At 44.5% G+C, this 17,937-nt stretch overlaps 1 protein-coding gene across 1 annotated transcript in view; it reads right to left on the bottom strand.

Moving 5' to 3' along the window:
* LOC132823532 (sodium-dependent phosphate transport protein 2A-like) overlaps positions 1-17,383 on the bottom strand; it is a 42,379-nt gene extending 24,996 nt beyond the window's left edge. The window contains exons 1-5 of the mRNA XM_060837475.1: positions 17,183-17,383; positions 13,932-14,091; positions 8,403-8,546; positions 2,816-2,927; positions 1,221-1,416 (exon numbers count right to left, since the gene is read on the bottom strand). Of these exons, the coding sequence (XP_060693458.1) occupies positions 1,221-1,416; positions 2,816-2,927; positions 8,403-8,546; positions 13,932-14,091; positions 17,183-17,383 (813 nt within the window). The remainder of the gene's footprint in view (positions 1-1,220; positions 1,417-2,815; positions 2,928-8,402; positions 8,547-13,931; positions 14,092-17,182) is intronic.
* Positions 17,384-17,937: the final 554 nt, after the last annotated feature.

The raw sequence follows: 17,937 nt of genomic DNA, 5'->3' as shown, positions 1-17,937 counted from the left end.
AAGAGGGGAAAGATTTACAAGGGAGCTGAGGGCTAACCTTTTCATGCAGAAGGTGGTTTTATGTGTGTGGAACATGCTGCCAGAGGAAGGGGTAGGGGTTGGTACAGTTACAATATTTAAAAGATAGGTGTGTGAATCAGAAGGTATTAGAGAGAAATGGTCCAAATAGGACAAGGTCAGGCTGGAATATCTGGTCGGCATGGATGAATTGGGCTGAAGGATGTGTTTCATTGATGCACCAACTCTATGACTCTATGATACTGCTGGAACACTTTATTGGAATAAGGCAGAGGAATCTAGACTGCATCTGGGTTTTTTTGGTTGGATAGAATCACGTGGAATACACAACACAGAGAGGGACCATTCAACCTAATCGGTCTTTCTGGGTCCACTTGAACCTTAAGTAGATGTTCACCAATTTAAAATGAAACAAACTGCATCATGGTGTCATGCTCAATTTGTATTACGTTATGTCACACACCAAATCCTCATTCTCAGCAGGGGAATAGGGATATAGAATTCCCATGCATAACTGAAAGCAGGAATACCTCTAGCTTGTAACTCTCCTGTCTACCGTACTGGGCAAGTCATAGAATCAGAGATGTACGGCATGGAAAGAGACCCTTCGGTCCAACCCGTCCATGCCAACGAGATATTCTCACCCAATCTAGTCTCACCTGCCAGCACTTGGCCCATTTCCCTCTAAACCCTTCCTATTCAAATACCCATCCAGATGCCGTTTAAATGTTGTCATTATGCCTGCCTCCACCATTTCCTCTGGCAGCTTATTCCATACATGCATCACCCACTGTGTGAAAAAGTTGCCCCTTTGATCCCTTTTACATGTTTTCCCATCTCACCCTAAACCTATGGCCTCTAGTTCTGGACTCCCTGACCCCAGGGAAAAGACTTTGTCTATTTAGCCTATCCATGTCCTTCATAATGTTGTAAACCTCTATAAGGTCACCCCTCAGCCTCCGACGCTCCAGGGAAAACAGTCCCTGCCTGTTCAGCCTCACCCTCAAATCCTCCAACCCTGGCAAAATCCTTGTCAAACTTTTCTGAACCCTTTCAAGTTTCACAACATCTTTCCGATAGGAAGGAGACCAGAATTGCACACAGAAAAGGTAGCCTGGTGAGTCCAGAAATGGTGGGTCGCACATTAGCAGGTAGTGAGGAGGGAGCGCCGATGCCGTTAAGAAAAGAACTGTTGCCCGTACCTGTATAATGTGGTCAGTGAATGGGTCTGTAATGATTCCAAGCAGGTTTGGGGCGTCCTTCCCTGTCTGGATTTTGAAGCTCCCCACCACAACTTTAGTGAGACGATATAAGAAGCCACTGGCTACCTCAATTGGCAGCAGCACCAACACAGAAAGCCAGTTGAAGCAATCATGGACAGTGGCACCTGCGAATGCCCTATGATTCATAAGGAGAAAAAAAGTGTGAATTTGGAAGTAAACTTGCATGAACAGTCCGGGTCATAGTCATGTGAGGAGATGTTTCCTTGGTAGTTGATTTATCAGCGTATGGCCTGAGCTAGATATGCATCTAGAAGGCCCCATGCATGGGTCTCGAATCTGCTTGGACCCCAACAAGAGGTGCAATGATGGTGAGACAATTTGCTGGATTGGAAAGGATTGGCCAAGGTTCTCATGAGCTGTTTGTATTCCAGTAACCCCTGCAGGAAATGGGAACTTTCAGAGTTTGTCACAGATGACATCAGGATGGAGTACGATGACCCTGCTCACCCACATGGTTAAGGTAGACACTGCTCCAACCAAACTTTAACCTGAGACTGAATAGAATGCATTTGTTGTACTGCGTAAGGATGCAAGTGCAGAAATGGGACTTCCACGCTTGGCTTTGAATGATGGCCCCTTGCAAAATGTGTTGGAAAACAGCTCAGACCTTGGGATCTGTTGCCCAGTATGAGCTAGTGTTCCCTGGAGAGAGAAGTGCAGATGGTATCATCAAAATCAATGAGCTTACCCATTGACAACATTGTTGCCAAATCTTCAAAGTTAGTTAGATTTTCACATTGCAATATGCCATTTTATCACTTGACAATTGAATCCTAAACCGCATTTTGGTGCTGATATCTGATCCATGTTCCATTGACATAGATACAGACAAGTCACAATATTACGGCAGGGGGAAATGGCCACAAAGCTCTCTTCAAGGAATAAATCCTTCATTTAATATCTGATCCACAAGTGTCTATTTGACAGCCAGCACACAGCTAGAATATGCCTGAGAGTGGATATACTGCTCTGTGCTCAGGCAACGTTTGTTGGATTAATACCATAGAAGGTCGAAAGGCCTTTCATTTGATCAATAATCATTAGGCCATATGAGTATTAAAGACAATGTTGTATGAGATTCAATTATTAGTCCTGACTAGGATAGAACTCATTGACCTTATGGAACCAAACTCATTCTTCTATTCCAGATGCTTTGGTAAAAACACAAACTCAACAGTTTCTAATTGCCGATACATAATTATGAATAGCACTGCTGCCTCGCAGCATCAGGGACCCAGGTTCGATTCCACCCTCAGACGACTGTCTGTGTGGAGTTTGCACGTTCTCCCAGTGTCTGCGTGGGTTTCCTCCGGGTGCTCCGATTTCCTCCCACAGTCCAAAAATGTGCCGGTCAGATGGACTGGCCATGGAAAACACGGGGTTGCAGGAATAGGGTAAGGGTTTGTGTCTGGATGGGATGCCCTTCAGAGGATCGATGTGGGCCCGATGGGCCGAATGGCCTGCTTCCCACATTGTACGGATTCTATAAAAAAAAAGTTATCGGGCTATCTTACCGTTTGAATTCATTTCTGTCTCCAGCTTGCATTAGGGCTACAATAGTGTTGGTTACTGAGGTTCCAATATTAGATCCCATGATGATAGGAATTGCAGAACGCACTCCCAGTACTGAAAAGAAAGTAAAAGTAAGTCAGTGCATGTTTCTTATATACTGCAGACGTAGATTGTGCCACACAATATCAGAGATGATCATAATGTATTCCTGATCCATTGCAATTAGGACTGACCTATCTGTTGGTGTATATATTCACTTATACTGACAATCATCAGGTCATCTGTCCCAGATAGGTACCAAAGTCTCACAATGTTACGTCATATAACATCAGAATTAGACAGTAAGTGGGTCTTTTCCAAGAGGCGAAAAGAGGCTGCTGGCTAAGGGCATCGCTTTGCGAATCGTTTCAGGCAACCCCTACGGCTGGCTGGGATGGATCAACGTTATACAAGGTCAGTGATGGCATCAACTAGTCTTGAACACCTAAAGCATTTGGGTGAGAAATATTCTGAATTAATTTTTCCAAATTAGCTCCAGAAATTATTTGCGTTTTTAGCCTTTCTCATGGTTTTTGGATGCCTGGAGGCAAGTGTGTAGCACAACAGAGTGTTGAGTTGAGTTGAGTCTTTGGGGTGGACTGTACCTCTTTGTATGTACTGGCTGCATCAGTTGTCAGTCCACAACTCCTCAGTGATTTAATGTTCACTGAGTCACCCAATGGAAGGGCTACGACACTCAATCACAAGAAACCTCCATTAGCTAGAAAGAGAAAAGGTTAAATTCATCAATCCCACTGTGCAGCGTTGGTTGGCTGACCTGCTTCCTCGAGGTTTCTCTCTCTCTCTCTCTCTCTCTCTCTCTCTCTCTCTTTCTCCCCCTGTCTCTCTCTCAATGTCTCTTTCTCTCTCTGTCTATCTCTCTCTCCTTTTCTCTGTCCCTGTCTCTCTCTTTTTCTCTCTGTCTCTGTCTCTCTCTCTGTTTCTCTCTGTCTCTCTCTGTCTCTGTCTCTCTGTCTGTCTGTCTCTCTTTCTCTCTCTTTCTCTGTCTCTCTCTCTCTCCGTATCTCTGTCTCTCTCTCTGTCTCTCTCTCTCTCTCGATGTCACTTTCTCTCTCTGTCTATCTCTCTTTCCTTTTCTCTGTCTCTGTCTCTCTCTTTTTCTCTCTGTCTCTGTCTCTCTCTCTGTTTCTCTCTGTCTCTGTCTCTCTGTTTCTCTCTCTCTGTCTGTCTGTCTTTCTCTCTCTTTCTCTGTCTCTCTCTCCGTATCTCTGTCTCTCTCTGTCTCTCTCTCTCTCTATGTCTCTTTCTCTCTCTGTCTATCTCTCTTTCCTTTTCTCTGTCTCTGTCTCTCTCTTTTTCTCTCTGTCTCTGTCTCTCTCTCTGTTTCTCTCTGTCTCTGTCTCTCTGTTTCTCTCTCTCTGTCTGTCTGTCTTTCTCTCTCTTTCTCTGTCTCTCTCTCTCTCCGTATCTCTGTCTCTCTCTCTCTCTCTCTCTGTATCTTTGTCTCTGTCTCTGTCTCTCTGCCTCTCTCCCTCTCTCTCTTCAAACACAGGCCCCTCACTGGGAACTTGGGTTCGATGAGGATGAGGTAATCCCGTAAATAGTGGTTGTGGGACAGCAGGTTTAGGTTTTAATAGCCTGTAGACTGGAGGAGGAAGGGTAGAATGAGTGAGATATGGAGCTCCACTGTAGTGAGGTCCGAGGTTAGAGTGGGATGGAACTTAATCTTACGCAGAAGTGAAAAATGGAACAAAGAAAAACAGTGGCTACTCTAATGTCTGACTGATTTCTCACCTACTGGAGGCCAAGGCGAATTTGTAACCCAGTACGTTAGAGCAAAAGAGTCAAAAGTCATTGATGTGTTAAAGATATTTACATCCCTCTTCAAAATGTGAATGTTTGAGGACTCATTCAAATTTCAACACAAGCTTCTGTAAAAACTACACAAGCAACACATCAGTGCCTTAGAAATCTTAGGTAAAGAAATCTCTACACGGTAATGTGGTGGAACATCTATATTTTCAGAAAGAGCCAAGCCAAAGGTTCATCACGGGGAGAGTCTGACAAAGCTGAAGGCATGGCGAGATATTTCAACAGGAATTTAAACCTATCAGAGATCAGCCAGCTAATCCAACAACCACCCCAAAATTTTCAAATTGCGCTTAGTTCCTTCCATGTCGTTAAGTTGCATCCCAAGAGAAACATTTCCCACCGAAACCCAAAGAGGAAGTGATCTCCAGGGAGAGGTGAAGAAATGGTAAAAGTCTAGTTCAAGTTGGAGAAAGAATATTAGGAAAAGTTGAAAGTGAGCCAAAGAAGATGGCAGAAGGATTTACCAAAGACTTGTTGAAAGAGATACATTTTAATCAGGGCGTTAAAGGACGGCATGGAAACTGGATGAGCATAGCCAGTATAGGAAGAAAGTTCCGGAATGGCTGGTCTCAATGGCGGACAAATGGACACCATTATTTGCAGAGGTGCTTTGGGATTTATAAAATGTCAGCCAGAGGATCAAAGGACTGGAGTTTACATAAAGTAGACAAGGCTGGAAGAAGGTAGAAGGCCAGGCAACATCAGAGAAACAGGTAGAGAAGTCAACATTTTGGCCTTCTTCAGGAATCTGCAGGGTTTTTGTCGTCGCTAACTAAGGATTTCACATGAAGGCTGTGACCTGTCCACCGTCTGAAAACTGGGGATGATTCTGCCTCCACCTGTTTGGGAGATCCATGACCAGATTTTACTGTTGGTAGGCTGCGAACTACCTGAGGTCATTTCTTCCACATGCATGCAGAAGGATATCCCAATTCAAAGTACCATCAGGGCCAGGGGCCCTCCTGTGTCAACAGTGTCACTGGGAGCTGTGGCCATCAATGGGACTGCAGTCTGTCCTCAACGATGAGCAACAAAGGGAGTTGGAGATCCAAGTTCAGATTACATCCTCACAGGCAGGCCTTGGTGAGAGGGAATCATGGCTTGGGGTGGAGGGCATGCAGTCGGATGGTGGAGGGGCACAGGGGTGTCTCTATCAAACACAGAGTTCCCAAGCATTGTCTTCCTAACCTGCAACTCTTGACACACGGTGTATCAGACCATAACATGTGTGATTTAATACTAGCAGCAGTGGAGTTGGTCCTGAAGCAATCAGTAATTGGCCACTTTAGACCTCAGTTGGAGAAGGACAGGAAAATTGGCCAATCAGTGGGACATGGAAGAGAGATGGGCATCGTGCCAACACCCACCTGACTTTGCCCCCTTCCAGGCAATCTCAAATTCTGAGCAGAGAGTTTGGGGAGTAGGGGCGGAGGTTTACAAATGTCGAGAGGCAAAAATAAAATATTCCAGTATCAGGTCTAGAATATGGTATGGATCACAGGTGTTTGGATGACCTGGAATGTATTCAGGGTGAGGAATGGGAGAGCTGGAGTGAGCGCAATGGAGTAATTGTGTCTGGAGGCAGCAAAGGCATCAATGGATCTAGTCAGGGTCAAACTCCCGTGATGTTATCCAGGTGGAAGTAGGTGGTCCTTGCAGTTCTGAGGATATGGGATCAACAGCTCATCTAGGGCCTGGCCTAGACACCAAGATTGGTTGGGATGACAATGACACAGTATTTGTGATGGGGAGCACAGGCAGTGGCTTTAACCTTTCCTAAATATTCATTGTCTCCACAATCAAACGTTGCTGTGAGCTGTTTGTTTTCAAGGGGTGATAGACTTGGCTAAAATACCTTACATAAATGTCATCCATATCCTAATATCACACCTCTCCAATCCTTTGCTACCTAAATGTCTTCAGGCAGTTGGTCAGCAGAGACTTGGGAGCTGACATTCTTTTGTGAGTTTCCTCTTCAACCATGCAACTGGCCAAGCGACTGTCTGCAAGCATTCCTAAAACCTTCGAGCCACAGGTTCTCGACAATGTGAAAAGAGGTCCTTTGGCCTATTGGTGGCAGCACGTTGCCTAGCACTGCTGCGTCACAATGCCAGGGACCCGGGTTCGATTCCAGCCTCGGGTGACTGTCTGTGTGGAGTTTGCACATTCTGCCCGTGTCTGCGTGGGATTCCTCCGGGTGCTCCGGTTTCCTCCCACACTCCAAAGATGTGCAGATTAGGCTGGATTGGCCATGCTAAGTTGCCCATAGTATTCAGGGATGTCTATGTTAGGTGCATTAGCCAGGGGCAAATATAGGGGAGGGGAATGGGTCTGGGTGGGTCTCTCTTCAGAGGGTCAGTATGGACCTGTTTCCGAAGGGCCTGTTTCCACACAGTATGGATTCTAATTCTAATTAAGTCTACAGCATCCCACTCTATTCCCTAACTTGCACATCCCTGGACAATTTAGCACGGCCAACCCACCCAACCTGCATATCTTTAGACTGTTGGAGGGATCGAAAATACCTGGAGGAAACCCACATGAGAACAGGGAGAATATGAAAACTTCTCACAGACAGCCATTCAAAGCTGGAATGGGACCCGGGTTCCTGGAGGTGTGAGGCAGCAGTGCTGACTACTGGGCCACTATGCCATGTGGAAATTAAGCAGTACAACAAGGGACAAGTGAAACACAAAGATCTGTTCTCAGATAACTAATTGCGTAAAAGAAGGTTGGAATGTTTGAGCTACAGGGAGAGGCTGAATAGATTAGATTACTTACAGTGTGGAAACAGGCCCTTCGGCCCAACAAGTCCACACCGACCCGCCACCCACCCATTTACCCTTTACCTAACACTACGGGCAATTTAGCATGGCCAATTCACCTTACCTGCACATCTTTGTGGCTGTGGGAGGAAACCGGAGCACTGGGAGGAAACCCACGCAGACACGGGGAGAACATGCAAACTCCACACAGTCAGTCACCTGAGGTGGGAATTGAACCCAGGTCTCTGGTGCTGTGAGGCAGTAGTGCTAACCACTGTGCCACCGTGCCTCCCAAATAGGCTGGGGCTGTTTTCCCTGGAGCGTCAGAGGCTGAGGGATGACCTTATAGAATTATGAGGGGCATGGATAGGATAAATAGGCAAGGTTGAGGAGTCCAGAACTAGAGGGCATAGGTTTAGGGTGAGAGGGGAAAGATATAAAAGAGACCTAAGGCCAACCTTTTCACACAAGGGGTGGTACGTGTATGGAATGGGCTGCCAGAGGAAGTGGTGGGGGCTGGTATAATTGCAACATTTAAAAGGAATTTGGATGGGTATATGAATAGGAAGGGTGTGGAGGGATATGGGCCGGGTGCTGGCAGGTGGGACTAGATTGGGTTGGGATATCTGGTCGGCATGGACGGGTTGGACCGAAGAGTCTGTTTCTGTGCTATTCATTTCTATGACTCTAAACAAAACTGAGCTTGAAAATACTTGTGTGCATTCAAATATCTGTTTTCCTAATGTTCTCCCAGTAATAGGTTAAACACAACAGCAGGTTATAGTCTAACAGGTTTATTTGGAAGTACTAGCTAGTTATTTCATGATCGAGGTGGATTTTGTGCACAGTTTGCATGGACGGTAGTGGTTTAGGGTGAGTGGTGAGATCGCTATTTCCCTCTTTTGGCCTAGAGTTTCCTTGATCTTCCTGTAGGCAGGATGGGTTGACTTACGTCCAGACGACACCATGCTGACAATGATGGAGGTCGATGTACTTGAGCTTTGCACTAAGACAGTGACCAAAATTCCCACCACGAGCCCGGCGACTGGATTAGACAGGATCGCGTTGTCTTTAAAAATGTCGCCAGCCACCTTGCCTGAAAGAAAGAAACCTCATTAGCCCAAACTCAACAAGATATTCAGATATGTATCACTCATCTTCCTGCTGGTTAATAAGTGACAAGAGCATGGACAGGTCAGCCTTGCTCCTTACACCCTGCTGTGCAAATTCCAATTGTTTCTGGATGCTTTGCTTTTGGAAAAGAGAAAACTCTGGGATTATCAAACTCATTGATTTTGGCATCAAGGAAAACAAAGGTGGGTATTGTGGGCATTTTCCAGATGCAAATTCTGCCCAGTGGTGCCAAGTTTAACAATGAGAGGATGTCTGTCCAATCTCTCTGTGCTTTTGGGGGTGCTGTAATCATCATTAGGCTCATCATGACAGGTATTCTGGGCAGCTGGATAAAACAGGAAGACATGGTGGGCGGCACGGTGGCACAAGAGGGCGGCACGGTGGCACAGTGGTTAGCACTGCTGCCTCACAGCGCCTGAAGACCCGGGTTCAATTCCCGACTCAGGCGACTGACTGTGTGGAGTTTGCACGTTCTCCCCGTGTCTGCGTGGGTTTCCTCCGGGTGCTCCGGTTTCCTCCCACAGTCCAAAGATGTGCGGGTCAGGTGAATTGGCCATGCTAAATTGCCCGTAGTGTTAGGTAAGGGGTAATGTAGGGGTATGGGTGGGTTTCGCTTCGGCGGGTTGGTGTGGACTTGTTGGGCCGAAGGGCCTGTTTCCACACTGTAAGTCTAATCTAAAATTTTATTATCCAAAACAGGATTGTTAATTTTGGGTGGGCATAAGTGGAGGTGTTTGTTACCCTTTTCATTGCCAGCCCACGTAGAATCCCCTGGCTTTTCTAAGATTGACATGGATTCATTCCGATTCCCCATCAACACTTTGGGAGGAGGGGTCTGTGGACTTTACTATGGATAGGCCCCTACCCACTTTGAGATTTGGGGTAAGGTCCACACCATCTAGTGGAGATAGTCAGGAATCCTGATGGATCATAGTAACACACAATGGATTCTCACAACAGCTTGGACTCTTCATTGTAATGGAAAACAACTGCTTTCCTCAATTATTTCACAAATAATCATTTTCACAGACCGGTTTCCATTTCTCCCTGTCCCTCCCATTGCTGGAATAATCAAATCTCACTGACGTTCAGAAGCCTCCAGGCAAACATTTTGATTGGATGGGATAGGTTTGTTGCTTTTGAACAGAATTTAATTAGCTGTGCATTAGGTTTAAAATAAATAAGAAATTAGTAACAGGCTTCCTTGAATTACATAGAATGGATGCAATACTTACTTGACCTCATCCACATCAATCTATTGTGGATGTAGCTGTGTATGGTATTACTGGTGGTATTGACCACCGTGGTTTCAAATACCCGTCTTCACATTGAGGAAGTCTTTAACCATGTTCTGTGGCACCATTACTGTGAGAAATGGGATAGATAGATTCCAAACTGGTCGAGTGACTTAAACTTAGATGCCAAGAGATTCTGTGGACCATTGGGTGTAGCAGAATTGCACTTAACCTCAAACTGTAATCTCATGGCTCAGTCTCTGACACCCTCCCCTCCCCCCTACCATTACCATCTGAGCAGGAGATCAACTCTGGTTCAATAAGGACTGCAGGAGGCCATGCCATTAGCAATAGCCAACACTATCTGGCCTCCTGGAGAACATAATGTTGGTTCTCTTTTACACTTTTAGTGAGATAATGATTCTTAACTTACTTCATCCCCCAAAACACGAGTGGTATGGTAGCTCAAAGGGCTTTAGCGTGAAACATCGATTTCGCTGCACTTTGGATGCTGCCTGAACTGCTGTGCTCTTCCAGCACCACTAATCCAGAAGCTCAGTGGTCAGCACGGTTGCTTCACAGCAGCAGGGACCTGGGTTCAATTCCACCCTTGGTGACTATGTGGAGTTTGCACATTCTCTCTGTGTTTGTGTGGGTTTTCTCTGGGTGCTCTGATTTCCTCCCGCAGTCCAAAGATGTGCAGGTTACGGTGGATTGGCCGTGCTAAATTGCTCCATAGTGTCCAAGGATGTGCAGGCTAGGGTTAACTGTCAGAAATGCAGAGTTACAGGGATAGGCTAGGGGGCTTGTGTCTGGGTAGGATGTTCTTCAGAGGGTTGGTATGGACTTGATAAGCCAAATGGAGTGGTTCCATGGTGTAGGGATGCTCTGAAACTATCTAATTTCATGATGTTCAAAACCACACGATGTAAGGTTGTTGTCCAACAGTTTATTTGGGAGCACTGGATTGCTGTCTAGGTTTGTTCAATATATAATTTCAGTTGTATGACACTGTAATCGTTTTCCAAAGCTGACTGGTGCAGCGTCGTTCCGAAAGCTAGTGCTTCCAAATAAACCTGTTGGACTATAACCTGGTGTTGTGTGATTTTTAACTTTGTCCACCCCAGGCCAACACCAGCACTTCCACATCATAATTTTAAGCTGCATCTACCTTATCTATCTATGTGTTATTTTCAGACTGTTTAATGTGCTTTGGCAATGATTATTGGCAATGACCATCTTGACTTTATCCACAACAATGTTCAACTGCAGCCCTAATAGAGTCATAGAGATGTACAGCTTGGAAACAGACCCTTCAGTCCAACCCATCTATGCTGACTGGATATCCCAACCCAATCTAGTCCCACGTGCCAGCACCTGATCCATATCCCTCCAACCCTTCCTATTCATATACCCATCCAGATGCCTTTTAAATAATGCAATTGTACCAGCCTCCACCACATCCTCTGGCAGCTCATTCCATACATGTACCACCCTCTGCGTGAAAGCATTGCCCCTTAGGTCTCTTTTATATCTTTCCCCTTTCACCCTAAACCTATGCCCTCTAGTTCTGGACTCCCTGAACCCAGAGAAAAGATTTTGTCTATTTATTCATGCCCCTCATGATTTTATAAACCTTTATAAGGTCACCCCTCAGCCTCCGACACTCCAGGGAAAACTGCCCCAGCCTGTTCAGCCCCAACCTGTAGCTCAAATCCTCCAACCCTGACAACATTCTTGTAAATCTTTTCTGAACCTTTTCAAGTTTCGCAACATCTTTCCAATAGGAAGGAGACCAGAATAGCACACAATATTCCAACAGTGGCCTAACCAATGTCCTGTACAGCCGCAACATGACCTCCCAACTCTTGTATTCAATACTCTGACCAATAAAGGAAAGCATACCAAACCTTTTTTACTATCCTATCTACCTGCGACTCCACTTTCAAGGAGCTATGAACCTACACTTCAAGGTCTCTTTGTTCAGCTACACTCCCTAGGACCTTACCATTAAGTGTATAAGTCCTGCTAAGATTTGCTTTCCCAAAATGCAGCTCCTCACATTTATCTGAATTAAACTCCATCTGCCACTTCACAGCCCATTGGCCCATCTGATCAAGATCTTGTTGTAATCTGAGGTAACCTTCTTCGCTGTCCACTACACCTCCAATTTTGGTGTCATCTGCAAACTTACTAACTGTACCTCTTATGCTCACATCCAAATCATTTATGTAAATGACAAAAAGTAAAGGGCCCAGCACCGATCCTTGTGGCACTCCACTGGTCATAGGCCTCCAGTCTGAAAAACAACCCTCCACCACCACCCTCTGTCTTCTACCTTTCAGCCAGTTCTGTATCCAAATGGCTAGTTCTCCCTGTATTCCATGAGATCTAACCTTTCTAACCAGTTTCCCATGGGGAACGTTGTCGTACGCCTTACTGAAGTCCATATAGATCACATCTACTGCTTTGCTCTCATCAATCCTCTTTGCTACTTCTTCAAAAAACTCAATCAAGTTTGTGAGACATGATTTCCCACGCACAAAGCCATGTTGACTATTCCTAATCAGTCCTTGCCTTTCCAAATACATGTACATCCTGTCCCTCAGGATTCCCTCCAACAGCTTGCCCACCAGTGAGGTCAGGCTCACTGGTCTATAGCTCCCTGGCTTGTCTTTACTGCCCTTCTTAAACAGTGGCACCATGTTAGTCAACCTCCAGTCTTCCGGTACCTCACCTGTGACAATCGATGATACAAATATCTCAGCAAGGGGCCCAGCAATCACTTCTCTAGCTTCCCACAGAGTTCTCAGGTACACCTGATCAGGTCCTGGGGACTTATCCACTTTTATATGTTTTAAGGCATCCAGCACTTCCTCCTCTGTAATGTGGACATTTTGCAAGATGTCACCATCTATTTCCCTACAGTCTATATCTTCCATGTCTTTTTCCACAGTAAATACTGATGCAAAATACTCGTTTAGTATCTCCCCCATTTTCTGCGGCTCCACACAAAGGCTGCCTTGCTGATCTTTGAGGGGTCATATTCTCTCCTTAGTTACCCTTTTGTCTTTAATGTATTTGTAAAAACCCTTTGGATTCTCCTTAATTCTATTTGCCAAAACTATCTCATGTCCCCGTTTTGCCCTCCTGATTTCCCTCTTAAATATGCTCCTACTTCCTTCATACTCTTCTAAGGATTCACTCGATCTATCCTGTCCATACCTGACATATGCTTCCTTCTTTTTCTTAACCAAAACCCCAATTTCTTTAGGCATCCAGCATTCCCTATACCTACCAATCTTTCCTATCACTGTAACAGAAATATACTTTCTCTCGATTCTCGTTATCTGCTTCTGAAGGCTTCCCATTTTCCAGTTGTCCTTTTACCTGTGAACATCTGCCCCCAAACAGCTTTTGAAAGTTCTTGCCTAATACCGTTAAAATTGGCCTTTCTCCAATTTCGAACTTCAACTTGTAAATTTGGTCTATCCTTTTCCATCACTATTTTAAATCTAATAGAATTATGGTCGCTGACCCCAAAGTGCTCCCCTACTGACACCTCAGTCCCCTGCCCTGCCTTATTTCCCAAGAATAGGTCAAGTTTTGCACCTTCTGTAGTAGGTACATCCACATACTGAATCAGAAACTTTTCTTGTACACATTTAACAAATTCCTGTCCATCTAAACCCTTAACACAATGGCAATCCCAGTCGATGTTTGGAAAGTTAAAATCTCCTACCATAACCACCCTTACAGATAACCGATTCTCAATTTCCCTCTGACTATTGGGGGGTCTATAATACAATCCCAAGAAGGTGATCATCCCTTTCTTATTTCTCAATTCCACCTAAATAACTTTCCTGGATGTATTTCTGGAAATATCCTCCCTCAGCACAGCTGTAATGCTATCCCTTATCAAAAACACTACACCCCCTCCTCTCTTGCCTCCCTTTCTATCTTTCCTTTCACATTTGTATCCTGAAACATTAAGCTGCCAGTCCTGTCCATCCCTGAGTCATGTTTCTGTAATTGCTGTGATATCCCAGTCCCATGTTCCTAACCGTAATGAAGATTTCAGTTGAAAAGTTGAAGAATGATGTGTTTAATACCTCCAGCAAGTTGGAAAGCTGCACTGAGGACATCGAGAGAGCACACAAACATGTAGAGAAAGCTAAACAGCAGCAGCATCTTCATCATGGAGCTCAGAATGAATTTCACTTTCCCCTTTGCACCCAGCTCTGAAAAAAAACAAAAGAGATTTCTCAGCTTCTTACCAGGTGTGGCAAGAGTTTACTTAACTGTTGACTCCCACGTTTCAGTATTTCATGACAGCTTCTTGAGTATATTTATGTGTTGCTAAAGGGGGTACAAAGGACGGAGGAACCATATCATCACCATGAGATAACGTGATCATTTTTCATTTCAGGTTTCCAACTGTTAAGTCTGAACGCAACCAATATCATTCTCATTTTGTTATTTCCACACAGGTAACAGGTCTCACAAAGTGCTTTAATTGTCTAAGCCATTAATTGTTAAGTTATTGAGCACTTAACCTGAGTTACTACACAACCCAGGAGACATTTTGTATCAACTTGTCTTGTATACTTCAAAATGGAGGACCATATGACCAATATGGCCATTTCTAAATCTTACTAGCTTCTCTCACTGGCTATTAACCTAAAGGCTGTGACTAATCATCTTGACAATATGAACCAAAATCGTTTTAAGGCAGTTTTAAGAACGTGGATTCAATATTAAAGAAAATCAGTAAACAAGGATTCAGTTTGTGTGATTGTGAAACTGTTGGATTTGTTAAGAAAGCTCAAGCGTTTCACCATTTTTCTGAAGAGGAGGAAATGTATCTGTGTCTGACATGTATGCGATGCCTTGTCCACACTAATGTGATTTAACACTTAAATGCCCTCTGACCTGGCCCAGCAAACCATTCGGTTGTTTCAAATTATGCAGGAGGAACCACTACAATCCGATAACACAGTCTCGTATCTCAAAATTGAATTTAAAAATAAATCAATAAATCCAAATTCACTATTACCATGCTAAGACATCTCACTCATGTCTACATTTCTGGTTGATGGAGGAGTCATGAATTGACAAGATATAAGCCTCTCACTCCATTTGACAATCTGTTAATAGCTCATTAGATACTCTTCATTAACTGATTGGAGCTATTGATATATTTCCCATCTTTCCTTGATTGTTCACCCAAGCACATTCTGAGTGCACTGGACAGATCATTGGGAGATGATTGAAAACGGTTTTGCAATGACTGAAAATGTGAAGAATGGTTGAAGTAGCGAAATAGTGTGAGGGATGCGGGGGAACCAATCATGCCTAATTATAGGTGATGACGAGCAGTCTCTCTCAGGGAAGAGGCTGCTCATCGTGGATTACAACCAGAATGAGAAGCTGTGTGTGGAGATTTCTAAGATATGATATCTGGGGTCGGTTGTGCTGCAGCAATCACATGGTCTGACTGAGCAGGAGATTCTGCCAGGCGTTGGGGTGTTGGAAGGATTTGCAGTCCAACAGGCAACCTGTTTCAGCTCACCTTTCTTCACCATAATGTCTGAATTATTGACTCAAAGGTGGGGACACTAACTGGAATGATTAGAGCAATGAGCTGAAAATGTGTTGCTGGAAAAGCGCAGCAGGTCAGGCAGCATCCAAGGAGCAGGAGATTTGACGTTTCAGGCATAAGCCCTTCTTCAGGAATGAGGAAGCCCTCATTCCTGAAGAAGGGCTTATGCCCGAAACGTCGATTCTCCTGTTCCTTGGCTGCTGCCTGACCTGCTGCACTTTTCCAGCAACACATTTTCAGCTCTGATCTCCAGCATCTGCAGTCCTCACTTTCTCCTCGATGATTGGAGCAATGTCAGCCAGGATGGATCTCATAGAATATGGGTTCCCTGACTGGGGCTGTCAATCTGGTCCAATCAGGGAGCCCTGGCTGACAGATCTAACAGGAGTTTTGGGGGCTCTGCTCACTCGTGGAGACAGCTCTTTGTTAGGTGGGTCAGTGTCATGCACTGTGCACGTGTAAATAAAGGGAGACTTGGTGACAGGAGACTGACCTTTGTGGAGTTATGTCACTCCCCACTGAGCCATAAGAACACCACTCTACCACCAGCACCATTGCCACCAGAACGGCAGATATGGATGAGATGACTCAGTGATATTGAGCTAACTGTAAGTCAGATTTTTGCGAAGGAGGATTATCAATGTGTTAATTTCTCATATTTTTGATTTTGATCTCTCTACCTTTGGCTGCAAGGCCCTAAGATCTGGAATTGTTTCCACCTTTCAACCTCATTATATATTTTTAAGGATATTCCACAAAAGCTGCTATCTTTAAGCAAACATCTGATGCCTGCCTTAATATCTTATTATTTTAGACTTTCAGTATCCACAGGAGTTTGCTTGAACTCTAATATTTCTTAGAAACATGTAGGCCATTCAGTCCCTCCAATCTGCCCTGCCAATCCAGATCATGTATGACCCAATGCCATTTTCCCATGCCATCCCCAAATTGATAGATGCCATTGGTAACTAGAAATATATTAATTCCTGCTATGAATACATTCAATGATTGAGCATTCACAGCTCTCTTGGGGAGATAATTCCAAGGATTCACCAGTCCAAGTGAAGAGATTGCTCTGCATTTCAATGCCAAATGGTTTCCCCATAAATCTGACACTATATTTCCCAGTTCTAGACACACACTCACCCCCTGCTCACACCACCCAGCAGACAACATCTTTCTGCGTATGCAATTCCTCTAAATTTTGTTTGATCATATCTGTTGTGAGGTGACCTGATCCTTTATCATAAAGTTAATTGCAATAATGAGGAGGTGGCTGAAGCGACCTTCTTTTATTTTTCCTCTCCCCTTTTGAGTTCAGCTCCATCATACATCACTCTTTCAGTCTGGACTCAACTCTGTCCTTTACCAGAATCTGAAAAACCAAAAGAAATTTTCTCAACTCTCTGATTAAGTGAAAGTGAGGCCCGCGGATGCTGATCACATTCCTGATGAAGAGCTTATGCCCGAAACATCGACTCTCCTGCTCCTCGAATGCTGCCTGACCGGCTGTGCTTTTCCAACAACACACTTTTTGTCTCTGACTAAGTGACCATTATGTTGACCTTCTGCAGTTTTGCCCCCAAACCAGAACCCAACAAGTACACACCAGTATCCTGTTGACTTGTGTGATTGACAAATTGTGGTTACATCCCCATCATCAAAATGAAAATAGAAATACAATTAGAAATAAGGAAAGAAACAAGCATTAAATTCAGATACTATGCTGCCCTGAGACAATTTGATTTGAAATCTCAGTACCTTACCTCTCCATTGAGGTACATTGGAATTGTCCAGTCTGGCAAAAGCCCAGGCCACAGCTGAATGTGTGTCAATCTCAAACTTATCCATGTTCTCCACCAGGTTGACTGTTGAGCCTGGGCAGAGGTATCCATGATCCGAGTGTGCGACCCCCCCGACTGCAGGCAGATGGTATGGTTTGGTGCCAGCGACCCCATTCATGCCTGCCATATTAGAAGAACACAATGATGATTGTTGAATCTGACATAACTTTGGATGATTCTCAGCCGGGCATGACGTAGTGTGTGGAGGGGCTCTGGCTGAGAAATTGCTGGATCCCAATACCGAGACTGTCCAAATGCTCATGAACGTAGGTTGAGAAATCTGGACTCACAATGTGCTGAACTGCGCTCTGCGAAAGTATTGCAGTACATTGGCAATATCCAATTGGTGAGGTAGGGGTTAGGGTGTTCTGAACACGCGTGTACATTAACATCTGTTATGAAATGAATTGGTCCTTTTTCACCACAGATAATTGCTATAAAAATGCAGTTGGTGGAAGTGACTGCCTCTTATTTTTCCTCTCCCCTTTTGAGTTCAGCTCTATCACTCTTTAAGGCTGCACTTAACCCTATCGTTTATCAGAATCTGAAAAATACCTCAAGTTATTTTCAGTATATTCTCAACAATAATAAGTCAACAACTCCCACCCATGATCCATCAATGCCCAATCTTTAATTCACTTGCACTGTAGTGAGATCTGATTCCATCTTTCA

This window comes from Hemiscyllium ocellatum, chromosome 16 (genome assembly GCF_020745735.1).
Source record: "Hemiscyllium ocellatum isolate sHemOce1 chromosome 16, sHemOce1.pat.X.cur, whole genome shotgun sequence".
NCBI classification, from domain to species: domain Eukaryota; kingdom Metazoa; phylum Chordata; class Chondrichthyes; order Orectolobiformes; family Hemiscylliidae; genus Hemiscyllium; species Hemiscyllium ocellatum.
The sequence above is the reverse complement of the archived record's forward strand: the minus strand, read 5'-3'. Positions and strand labels throughout refer to the sequence as shown.